Consider the following 12,053-nt stretch of genomic DNA (forward strand, 5'->3'; position numbering starts at 1 on the left):
CCCCCTCAGCTGCCCTCCCTTCTGCATACTAGTCTCCTCCTACCTCCATACCTTTATTCATATTGTCTCCCCATCTCTTGAAATCTCTCCTCCTCCCCAAATCCTGCTCATTCTCGAAGACCCAGAATCAGTCCTACTTCCAAAGTCAATGCTCACACAGCTCAGGGGTGGCACCATAGGTCCCCAGTCTCTCCACCACCCCAAGGGATGTGGCCATGGTTCCCGTTCTGCCCCCCACCCAGTGCCCAGCCCAGCATTGACCAGAGTACCCCAACCCCACCCAAGCCCCATAAACAGTGTTGACTGACTGAGATGCCGGGCGGTTTTCCCCACGTACCGCTCCCCTTCAGGAAGACTGTTTCTTGGGGACAAGTTTATTACAGGGGACACACTAACCTCTTTCATAATATCTAAAGGCATACCAGCTACAAAAATATCAGGCTCTCAAGTGTGGCCAGCTCAGTGTGGGGCCTGGTTTGAGCCGTGACTGCTGCCAGGTAGGAGCCCGCGGCTTCCTCCTGGGCTGCCTTGCAGGCCACCGGGCCCCCCAGGAGGAACGGGGAAATCTGCAGGAGAGAGGAAGCGCTGTGTCTGGTCACGGTGGTGTGTTCCAAGGCTGAGTGGGCCCAGCTGGAATCCTAGGTTGTCCGGACCTGCATCACCAGCCCCGGTCAGGAGAAGGCTTTTGTGAAGCCTGAAGGCTGGCGGCAGAGCCAGCGTGGGGAGGGGCCTGGATGTGGCCGCCCCGCTTCCACTGGCTCCTGGACCAAGGGCCTAAACCACCGATTGCTTTCTCCAGAGCCCTAGCTGGCTTCCCAAGGTCAAGGGGGCAGACCAGAGCCTTCCCAAGGCTTGAGGCTCATAATGCTGACAGACTTCCACCCAAGCAAAGCAACCCCCGGCTGGCCCTGAACCCCCGGGACCTGCTGACAGAGCTGGTGCCAAGCAGAGAGGCTGCCATGGCTGGAGTGATGACCCTGGGAGAGCTGGGGGGGGAGTGGGCTGGGAGGATGGGAAGTGCTCCAGCACTGGCGGTGTGGCCTCCCCCACCTTCAGAGCTGGGCACCGTTGGCCCGGGCATCTGATAGGGCTGTCTTCCGGAAGGCCTGCAGGGCTGGGTTGTGCAGCAGCGTGTATGCCAGACCCCAGCGGGCCCTGCCTCGGCCTACCCTGGGCCCCGCTCCCTTGGCCACCCGGTCCTTGGTCTGCAGCAGCTGCATCCCTGAAAAGAGACCTTCCGTGAGTCACTCAACACACACCCAGCCAAGCCCCACTCCCAGCACCAAGACCTGAGCAGAGTCTGAAAACCCCTTGTGTATGTAGGGTGAGGGAGGCCGAGACTGGGGCTCCAGGTGCCCGTTCACAGGGTGGGAAGCCAGGAGAGTGTGCGCTGCAGAAGGGTGTTTGTTGAGGCTCAGGTGTCATCCTCTGGGTGGCCAGCAGAAGAGGGAAAGGATGAGCTCTGTGGAGGGGGCTGGAGGCAGGGCTGGGACAAGGGTCTGGAGCCAGCGTAGCGTCCCCCTCCCTACTACACACGTCCCAGGCAGCAGGGCGGGGGAGGAGGTACTGCTTAGGAGAGGCAGGGGCTGGCCTGGGGTGGTAGGGGTGACAGAGCCCCTTAGCTCTGAGACTGTCTCATTCTCCACGTGAGGAGTGAGTGTGTGTGCACACACATGACAGAAAGTGTGTGTATGTTAGTGTTATGGGGAAAATTACCCTGAGACGGACCCGGAGAATTCTCACTTCTTCTCTCCCACAGGCAGCCCAGAGAGGAAGTGGGCATTTTCCTAGCCCTCTCTCCCTTGCGTTGCTGGAGAGGGGGCGTGCCTCCTTCCTGGGAGAAGCCGGGTGGGCTCAATTCCCCCCATTCCCAGTGGAAAGGCTCACCTTCCTCTTCCTCCCCCAGTCTGAGGCCATCCCGGGGGACCGTGCGGGGCTGGGGCCTCCGAGTTCGCAGGAGCAGGGCACAGAAGGCCGTCAAGGCTGGATGTGACTGGCTGACCTCCATCTTCAAGAAGTTGCAGTATGTGTGGTAGCCTGGGTGGGTGGGGAAAGGCAGTGCTAGTGTGGGGAGGCCCCAGCCAGCACCTAACACAGACACAGGGAGTGCCCTGCACACCCTGCATGTGAGCACGTGGGCACCTGAGCGTGTTGCACGTGCACTGCACGTGGCCCCCTCCACATACCCACAGCTTGGGGTTACAGACATCCTCTGTAGAGACTAGGTCAGGGCAGACCCTCCCGCACTGCTTGGGCAGCCTGAGCATCCCCTGCCCCCAGCTCCTGCCCAGTACCTTACCGGGGTCGAAAGTGGCGGCTCTAGGTGGCAGCAGGCTGAGGTCCATCTGGCCAAGGTGGACAGCATTGTAGAGGGCGGAGAGGAGCACTCGCCAGGCGGCCATCGTGGCACCCACCAGCACATTGATGGGGAAGAGAAGGAAGGTGGCTGCATACAGTGCTCGCCTGGGGTCAGGGGGAAGAGAGCTGAGGCAGGTCCTCACGCAGAGTCCCTTCCTCAGCGTCAATGTCAGACCTAGATGACCACAACTGCCGTGTATTTGTTGATAACACCTCTGTGTACCCATCTTCTGGGCTGGGTCTGCTCTCTCCACCCAGCTCACCCATCCCACCCATCTGGGAGACAGAGGCCCAAGAGAGACTGGGTGACTTAGCTAAGGTTGTCTGGCTAGTCAGTGGGGTTTAAGTCCAGGTCCACCTGGATCTTTCTATGACCCTGGTGTCCCCACCTCCCTCCTCTGGGTCCCTTGTCCACTGACTCTAAGTCTCTCCTGGGGCCAAGGTCCTCCCACAGCCTAGCATAGAAATAATATTTCTGTTAACCTCCTTCCTGCAAAGGGGAGAGCGGTATTGATCCCCAAAACAGGAAAGGCTTATGGGGGTATTTCTGGCCCTGTGACAGGTAAACAGAGAGGTATTTTGGACTAAGCTGGGTCACTGACCCCTTTTAAGGCAGGCTCTTTTTACTGCTCACTGGGCTCCCCATTAGAGAAAGGGGAAAGATGGCAGACGAGGGAGAAGGGCACAAAAAGAAAGCCACCAAAGAAGCAGCTGAGGGCCTAAGGGATGTGCAAGCCCAGGAGCCACCTCACCGGTTGGTCAGCTCTGGACGTCCATGGTGAGTGTCTAGGAAGACCCAGTGGGCTGCCATGTTCTGCAGGGTCACAGCCAGGGCCAAGGTCAGCCAGAAGGGCCTGTGGGGGGTGAGGGGATGGGGAGGGTGTCGCTATTAGTGGTCCTCGGGAAAGCGGTCCCAGAGCCCTCGGCCCCTTGCCTCACTCACCACGAGGACTTCAGGGACCGGAGGAGCAGCAGGTTCCTGCCGTGGAGGACGGGCATGAACACCAGGAAGGCAAGGGCCAAGGTCCCCAGGAAGAAGAGGATCTGCTGCACCAGGAGCCCTGCCAGCATGGGGAGGAGAACAGGGCAAGGCATCAGCCCACCCTTGCCACTCCCAGGAGCCCAAGGCTTTGGAACTGGGCAGACCTGGTTTCAGATACCTGCTCTGCTGCTGCTTAGCTGTGCCACCTTGAGCAAGTTATTTTACCTCTCTGAGCCTTGGTTTCTTCCTCTGTAAATAAGGGGATAGCAGCCCCTACCCAGGAGGGCTGTTGTCAGTATCCAATGAGACAGTATCTGTGGCAACTCTTTGAAAACCACAGAGTGCTTTGCAAATGTTATTTTCCCCCAGTTGCTCCTGAGTCCTTGAGGACAAGACAGTATTTGAAATTAATGTTTGCATTCCTACTGGCCAAAGCCTGGCACATGGTAGGTACCTGAAAGTTGCCTGTTGAAACAGTTGGCTAATTGTTTACATGGGATATGTACAAAAGGGTTTCAGAGGCATAAAGTTTACCTATACGAGGAATTATGACTTTTGGTGCTAGTGATTCGTCTACCCCTTTATCATCTTTTTCCACCTCCGCCAGCAAGGTGAGAACTGAAGGAACCAGCGGCAGAGGGAGAAATCAGGCCCTTGCTTTGGCAACAATGGCCCCAGCCCCCTCACATTTGTAAGGACTTTATTCACTGCAGTGCCCAAGGGGAGAATCAGAAACTCGGAGCTTGGAGGGGTCCTTGAAGTTAATCTAGACCAGTTCTCTCAGAGCAGGGCCCTCCTTGCGGCCCCCAACCATGGCCACATAACCATGCTTGAATTCTCCCAGTGACAGGGATGACCTCCTGAGATAGCCCATCATGATATTGCCCTCCCTTACAAGAGCAGGAATATGCCTCCTCGAACTTTCCAGCCCTGGGTCCCCTTCTGTGTAAACCCCTGGTGGCACCCAGGAGCCATCCTCATGTGATGGGTATCCTTTTAGCAAGGGCCCCTGCACCTACCCCCCCCCCACCCCACCTGTGTGGACTCCCTGAGGGCAGGGAAGGCAAGGCGGGTCCCTCCTCTTGCTTCTGCCCCAGGGTCAGCTCCAGCACAGGCAGACGCCCAGAGGCAGCCAAGACCTGCTGAGCACTCTCCCCTCCCCGACTCGGGCCAGTGGGGCCTGCCGAGGTCAGGTGGAGTGGGCAAGGGGGCGCTCACCAAGGCAGGTAAAAGCAGTCTGGTAGGCGGTGAAGCTCATCCAACAAAATATGGCCTGGCGGGAGGGGCGAGGGCTCTGGGGCCGGGGGCCCAGGTCCAGGGCGCCCCCTCGGTGCAGAGCTCGCAGGTTGGACCTGGGGTGGGAGTGAGGAAGCCAGCGATCTCAGGGAGCACACACGCTCCCTAATTTCCTGCTCTGGGCCAGCCTCTGGCTGAACTCCCAGTCTAAGTACAACCCACAGCCATGGGCAGGGAAGCCCAGAGCTGTGGGAGCCCAGAGGAGCTACTAACCCAGCCTGGGAGATCAGAGAGGGCTTCCCAGAGGAGGTGATGTCTGAGTTGCGTCTTAAAGGATGAATAAGACTAAGCTGGTGGGGGGCGGGGCAGGGATCAAGGGAGACAAATTAAGACAGAAGGCTCAACCTGAGCCAAGCCAGGAACGTGGGACACAACAGTAGGGATGGAAAGTGATTTGCAGCTCGGCCATCAGGGCCGGAGGCAAGGTTCCAGGCAGGCAGAGGCTTGAGGGCCTTGATGTGCCAGCCTAAGTAGAGCCAACCCTGTGAGAAAAGATCCTGGGGCAGGAACCCTGAGGCCTGATAAATGTTCAGCATACGGACAAGCTCCCTGCTAAGTCCCTGGCCCTCCCCTCCCCACCCACTCTACTCCCAACTAGAAGCTTCTCTCCCTCTCTGCCCACATTTCCTCAGTGCTCCTTACCATTCACCATGAAAGGGCAAGGTAGGCGGCTTGGCATTCCATGTCCCACAATAATCTCTCTGGTGCCCCAGCGCCAGCCCGTCCACTCCTCACCCACACTTCACACTTGTTCTTGCCCACACACTTCCTCCCGCCTGTGGCACCCTTCCTCCCTCATCTCCATTCCCAGGTAGCATGCCAGCTTTCCCAGGTGGCCCCACGCCAGCCCTTCATCAGCCGTACATCAGTCACAGATGTTTCTCCAACGGGACAGGGATGCCCCACTTTCTCCACCCACCGCAGGGCAGCTGGGCAGCTGGGCTCAGTAACAGCCTGGTCCTGCAGGGACTCTCCCTCCCTCCAGCCCCAAGTTTTTCCCCACAGGCCTCCTGGGTCAGGGGTCCTGCAGGCCCACAGGGCTCTGACCCCTTCCCCACGTCTGCACCGGGGGGGAGTCAGAGCCTGTCACTAACCTGTGTGTCACCAGCGAGCGGGTCAGCATGAGGAAGGTGAGCAAGCAAGACAGAACCAAGGCCGAGATGTAGCAAACTGGAAGGTGGAAAGGGAGCAAAGTGGGAGGTCAGGGCCTGGGGGGTCTCCTGGGAGACCCCGAACTGCTGCCAGGGTGGTACCTGGGTGGGAGTTATCCCTGCCCCACGCCCTACTCTGAGCAGAGGCCTCTTGTCACATCCCCTGTTCTCAGATCCAGTATAAGTCGATGACCTTGGTTGACCAATACTGCCAGGTGACATCTGGTGGCCAAGACAGAGAGAGGCCAGCTCTGAGGCTGCAGACCTGGCCCTCACCCTGGTCTTGCTGCTTCCATTGCTGTGTGACCCCCAGTGAGAGACTCCATCCAATGTGGCATCCGCCTTCAGCTCCATGGCTTCCTGGCTGTGTGGGCTTCAGGGGGTCATTTCATCTCCCATCCTCAGCTTGCCCATGCCGGGCACACTGCTGGGCTGCCCATCTCCCAGCACGTTGTGAGCCATAAAACCCCATCAGGGCCTGCATCAATGGCCTTTGTTAAGATGTGAGCGCCTGTCAGTGTGGCCTGAGTCCATCAGAATGAGGGAAGTGACCACTGCTACCCATCTCCTCCCCGGGTCACCACCTTCCCTGTCCATGTGCACAGATCATGAGTTCCCTGTATCACCAGCAGCTGGGGGAGAATGCATGGTGTTGTGAACAAGCCTGGCATTTAGCATAGCAGGGATGCAGGGCTACAAACCTTCCACCCTATATCCACATCCAGTCTTACTCAACACCCTCATAGCAACCCCACAGGAGAGGCACAGGGAGACATGGGACCAACAAAGAAGCTGAGACTCAGAGAGAGGGCCTGACCCGCCAGCCACACTGCTAGGAAGTGACAGAGCAAGTGGTGCAATCATTTCCAAGCAGACCTAGAATGAGCCCAGGCTGTCTGCACTCTGATCTCATTAGTCAGCCAAGGGAAGCGTCCCTGGTTCCCATCAGAGACTCAGGAGGGGAGCAAACACACACGGGAGAGGCAAGCACTAGGTCCTTGTAGCCACAGGTTCTGGAGATGTGGGTCTCAGCACTGACAGCATATTAGGATCACCTGGAGCTGTTCAAATTCCCATGGCCCAGGCTGTACCGCAGGCCAATTACATCAGAATTTCTGGGCATAAAACCCAGGCCGTAGCTTTTGGGAAAGCAACCCCGGTAATTCCGATGTGCAGTCAGGGTTAAGAACCACTGAACTGGGTTTGTTTTCTTTTTTTCAAAGACAGAGCCTTAATGATCTATTTCAAACAGCAACTGATTGAAATCAATCAGCCAACGACATGTGTAGAGTTCCTGCTACAGTGGTTCTCAAACTCAGGCTGGCATCAGAATCGTGGGGAGGGCTTGTCCAATCACAGAGGCTGGGCCCCACCCTCAAGGTTTCTGAAGTCTGGCTTGAGCCTTGGGATTTCTTACAAGTTACCAGGTGATTCTCAGGCACAGCCAGTATCGAGGATGACCGCTACAGAAACCTGGGGCCAATCTGCCTGTCCCTGGCTCACTCCTCCGGGGGCAGAAGGGGGCACTTTTCTGAAATGTAAGGCTAGGAGAAAGCCCTGGGCACATGCAGCTCTGCCCTGTTCCATCTGCCCTCCTAGAGCCAACACGGTGCCAGCGAAGGTACATTCTGGTGTGTTTCTGCCAGGAGGTGAGGAGCCTGCCTGCTGAGCCTGCCCAGGTGAGTGAATAGGTTAATTGGGGTGAAGGGTTAGCAAGCCCCCTTGGCCCCAGCCTGGCCTTTGGTCTCCATTTGTCTACCTCTTGCTCCTCTCTACCTCAAATGTTCCAAACTTGGGTCCCTCCTAATCCTGGTACCCATAAAATCTTCCTGCACTTTGCCTCCTCTGGGACTCTGCACCTTCCCCCTTCTGGGCCCTGATTTTGTGGATCAGTCTGTCTCCCCTACCCAATCAAGCACCTCTAGGACAAGGTTGCCTTTAGAGCTTCAGCACCCATTTTGCAGGTAGGAAGACGGAGGTCCAAAGGAGTAAAGTGGCTTGCCCGGGTCACACAGCTGGTAAGTGATGGAGCAGGAATTCTAATCTAGTCTGCCTGACTCAGAGTGTGAGCTTTCTGTGAATGATGCCAGGTGCCAGGTGGGCAGCCCTAAAACAGGCTCTCAAAGCTCAGAAGACATTCGCTTCTTAGGCTAAGAATCAAAGGGTCCCCAAACTCAGATCTAATCTCAGTTCCATCCCTGGCTTGCTGAGTGCTTGGGGCATATCTCTAATCCTCTTGGGCCTCAGTCTTCCTTGTCCGTGAACTAGAAGGTTGAACACTGATCTGTTTGACCCCTGCATCCAAGGAGATCCAAAGTGGGAGCATTTGGGCTTGGAAACTGCAGCATGTGATTAGAAGTGTCAGGTGTGTTGAGTAGAAACCAAATCCATTGTCCTGGACATGTCACTTCCTCCCTCTGCCTTTTGATTTCCTGCTCTGTGAGATGAGATCAATGACGCTGACCTAACAGGGCTGCCATGAGCAAGGTGTGAGCTTGGATGTGGACGGATGTGGGCCATGTCTGCTCCTGCCTGTGGCCCAGATTGCAGCCAACTTGGAAAATCTCCCTGGAGATGTCATTTTCAGCCCATCCAGAACTTGTCACCTGTCTATCTTGTGGGCTTTGGCCACAGTTCCAGGGAGCAGACGCACTCAGGAAAGTGGTGGGAGGGGTGGTCGGGGAAGGAAGCAGTCACTGCACACACCTCTGCCCACTCCTACTCCCTCCCTGATGGTAATGGTAAGGAAGAGCTGCAGAGCAATCACACCTCCACCTGCAATACTGGCAGCCTAGGCTCTGACCATCACATGTTACTCCTCAAGAGCCAGGGTGCCTTTGCCAGCCAGGGACTCCCAAGCCAGCAGAGGGTGCAGGCCCCATGACACCTGACCACCAGGCTTTGTCTCGAGGTGATGGAGAGCCCCAGCCTGGGCGTCAGGAGATTGTGTTCTTCTCTTGGCTCCCGTCTGCCTGGCTGTACAACCTCAGGCGATTCCTTCCCCGTGTGTCAAGTGAGGATACTTCTCAGTCTCCTCCACAGGGCTGTGGAGGTGGCGTAGGTGGGAAACAGGGCTAAGGGCTAAAGGAGGCATCAGACCACAGAAGGGGAGACTAGTATAGTTCCCGAGCCCAGGAGCTCATTGTCAAGGGAAGGAAGGAGAAAGGAAGTGCCTGGAGGACAGGGATTGGGGAAGAGAAAGCATCCGCCCTGCCTGACCCCACCCACCTGCCATGAAGATTAGCTCAGAATCCTGGCGCACTGTCCCACTTCACTGCCTCCTTTTCCCCTTCCCCACCCGCAGCAAAGGCCCAGGGCTGTCCCCTCAGCTCACACATACCACACCCTCCCCCATCTCCAAGCCTGCAGAGCTGGCCAAATTCACTAGGGGTGGGGGTGGGAGACACCACAAAAGCTAACAGGGGCCCGCTGAGATGACCTTCAGGTCTCAGAGACTTGGAACTGGAAGGTCCAACCACCCCAATTTGGAGATGAAGCAGCCAAGACGCAGAAAGGGGAAGGGACATGCCCAAGGACACCCCGCATGTCCGCAGCACCCGGGACAGAGCTCAGGTATCCCAGCTGAGGTCCCCACTGCCGGCCCTCGGGGGCTCCCGAGACGCCTCACCTTCCAGAGCCCACAGGTAGTGCTTCACCAGCTCCACCACCTCCTGCCTGTCCTCTGAGAGCACGATCCCAAAGCCAGCCAGCAGGTAGGAGACGTCCGTCGTGATCCCTGCCCTCACCTTCTGGATGGTGGGTACCACACCCACCAGTAGCAGCAGGGCCACCTGGAAGAACCCCCAAATCAGGGCGGCAGGGCCTGGCTGTGCTCACACCAGGCACTCCCATCCCAGGAAAAGTGTTTTCTGAGACTTCAGGGAAGAAACTCTGGCAGCACACGGGCCGCATCCACAAGCCCATCACCCTCCACAGTGTTCTTATCTGTCCCTTAGAGCAGCATCCTCGTGCCTCTAATCAGCACGTTACAAACAGATACGACTTTAGCCTCATAGGCCTCAGATATGCTTTCAAGCAGCACAAGTATATGTGTATACCTCTGACTGCCTATCAATCATCTATCTATCTAAACTTCAGAATATAAAACTTCCAATTTTTCCATGTTGGAGAAAGCAAAGTGTCCTATAAATGAGCACAGGCATTGAAGCTGGACAGACCTGGATTCAAATTTTGGCTACCCTGAGATATTAACTGGAGGAACTTGGCCAAGTCAAGTTCATCTCTCAGCCTCAATTTCCTCCATCTGTAAAATGGAGAGAAATCCTACCTACCTTCCAGGGTTTTTGATTTTTTGTTTGTTTTTTTTTCTGGGGGGGCGGTAGTGGTGGTGGGGATTTATCAAACACATATTATCTCACTAAATCTTCCCATCTAAAAGGAAGTAATTCTATTTCCTCCATTTCACAGCTGAGCTAATTGTTTCAGGGACGTTGAGTAACTTGCCCAAGGTCACTCAGGAGGTAAATAAAGGAGCTAGGATTTAAATCCACATTTATGTGACTCCAAAACTTGTGCTCTGACCCTATGTGAGCCCAACAAGAGTTACCATTCCCTCTCTTCTGGGTAGGCCAGCATTCCCAAGATGGCCAGAAGCAGCTGGGCAGGATTTTGGGTGGGGCTTTTGGAGAGCTGAGCTGAGGGCCTGAGCCATCTCAGGCTTGGGGGCTGGGAGCAGGGGTCCAGAGGCAAATGGCACTACAGAGGCAGGACATACCTGGTAGATGGCCGTCCCTGTCAGGGTGACTGAAAGCACCAGCTTCAGGGGTAGTCGGAATCCTGCAGTCCCCAAAAGGAGGGGTGTGGTGAACCCCAGCACCATCCAGCCCCGGGAGCCCCATCCCTCCCAAGAGGCCTAGGAAAAGGGCCAGGGCTCACAGGACCCTGGACCACCAAGGCCAGGCCAGGGGCTTCCCCTCGTCCCAAGCTGGGGTTGTTCTTCCTGATGACAAGAGTTTGGGGGAAAGGAGCGGACCTTCTACTGCAGCTGTTCTGTGCAAAAGAGGGGTGAGGTCACCTGTCACTCTTGACCTCAGCTCCCCACGCTATACCTCGCTGTGGAGTGTAGATGTAGTGTCTGAAGTAGATCCAGGCCCGGGACAGGAAGCCCTGCTTGGACGTGTGGGAGCTGCAGAAAGACCCAGGCAGGAGGGAGCTCTCAGGAGAAGCCCCTGCCCTGAGCCTGGGCCCCAGGGTTTGGTTCATTCCTCATCTCTGCCCCACCATGCTGCCCAGTGCCAGCCTCCCAAACAAGCCTGCCTGCCCAGGCCTGTCCCCTGGCCCAAAGGGTTTGCCTAGGACCTCACCTGCTTTTCAGCTTCTTCTGGCAAAGGAGGGTCCTCAGATATTCTTCAGAGTAGTTGTTCTGCAGCCCCTGTGGAGACAGACAAATGGACAAGCAGATGGGACCTGTCTTGAGCCATCCCTGGGGCCCTGGCTCAGGGTACCATAGTTGGTGCGCGTACAAACCTCTTGGCTGTGGTGGAGTACAGAGAAGGGCCATCCCGTGGGGACGAGGTCCATGCCCCCCAAAGCTGCCCTTTCCTCCTCCGTAAATAAAAGACTAATCAGTCTCCTATCTAAGAACTCTCAATGCAGGGAAGTTCTTCCTAAGGTCTATCTCCAACCCTCTCCAGCTTTACTCAGTCACATCACATCACTGCTTTCCTCCTGGCCCTCTGGCCTCTAGTAGCTAAGACTGAAGCAAAAGGGTACTTATGTCCCACGAGCACGTCCCTGACAAGGACACGGGATAGGGCCATTTCGGGTCAGATCCCCCCAGCCCTCTCCTACTCCAGGGAGATCACAAGGGTGACCTGATTTGTCTAAGCCACATTCCAGGCCTTAAACTCCCTGCCAAGTGGCAGAGGCCCACAGTAAGATGCAGTGAACCCCTGGCTCCTGACGATTAGGAAAATATAGGCCGTTGTCACCTGTTGCCATGGCAACCTTGGGATCCAGGGCAGGTGCGGGTCAGCTCAAAGCTTGACTGTGTCCTTTGAGGCTTAAAACTCTTTGACCAAGGGCCAAAGAGGATTTTATTTCTCCTAAGACTTCCCAAGAGGAAAGGCATGCAATGGAGGAAGAGGCCGAGAAGATCCCTGGAAGAGAAGGGAAGGGCCTGGACGAGGTGCTGTGTATCCTGGGGAGCTGCTCCCCTCTTCTGAGCATCTGGAGGGCAGTAGTGACAAGTACTGAGGACCCTACTGCAACCCTGTGAGAGCAAAACCCGGAGTCAGGTGGGCCTG

At 56.5% G+C, this 12,053-nt stretch overlaps 1 protein-coding gene across 9 annotated transcripts in view; it reads right to left on the reverse strand.

Annotated features, from left to right (window-relative positions):
* Window positions 1–313: 313 nt before the first annotated feature.
* Window positions 314–12,053, reverse strand: part of STRA6 (signaling receptor and transporter of retinol STRA6) — a 28,935-nt gene continuing 17,195 nt past the window's right edge. For all 9 annotated transcript variants that reach the window (XM_082449467.1, XM_082449465.1, XM_082449470.1 and 6 more), the window contains 11 exons: window positions 11,112–11,179; window positions 10,857–10,933; window positions 10,523–10,584; window positions 9,416–9,578; window positions 5,731–5,806; window positions 4,559–4,692; window positions 3,302–3,419; window positions 3,111–3,212; window positions 2,300–2,463; window positions 1,888–2,037; window positions 314–1,222 (listed from right to left, as the gene is read on the reverse strand). In XM_082449467.1, coding sequence (XP_082305593.1) covers window positions 1,053–1,222; window positions 1,888–2,037; window positions 2,300–2,463; window positions 3,111–3,212; window positions 3,302–3,419; window positions 4,559–4,692; window positions 5,731–5,806; window positions 9,416–9,578; window positions 10,523–10,584; window positions 10,857–10,933; window positions 11,112–11,179 — 1,284 coding nt within the window. In that variant the 3' untranslated portion in view covers window positions 314–1,052. The remainder of the gene's footprint in view (window positions 1,223–1,887; window positions 2,038–2,299; window positions 2,464–3,110; window positions 3,213–3,301; window positions 3,420–4,558; window positions 4,693–5,730; window positions 5,807–9,415; window positions 9,579–10,522; window positions 10,585–10,856; window positions 10,934–11,111; window positions 11,180–12,053) is intronic.

The sequence above is a fragment of the Balaenoptera physalus genome, assembly GCF_965194825.1.
Source record: "Balaenoptera physalus genome assembly, chromosome: 2".
Taxonomy (NCBI): domain Eukaryota; kingdom Metazoa; phylum Chordata; class Mammalia; order Artiodactyla; family Balaenopteridae; genus Balaenoptera; species Balaenoptera physalus.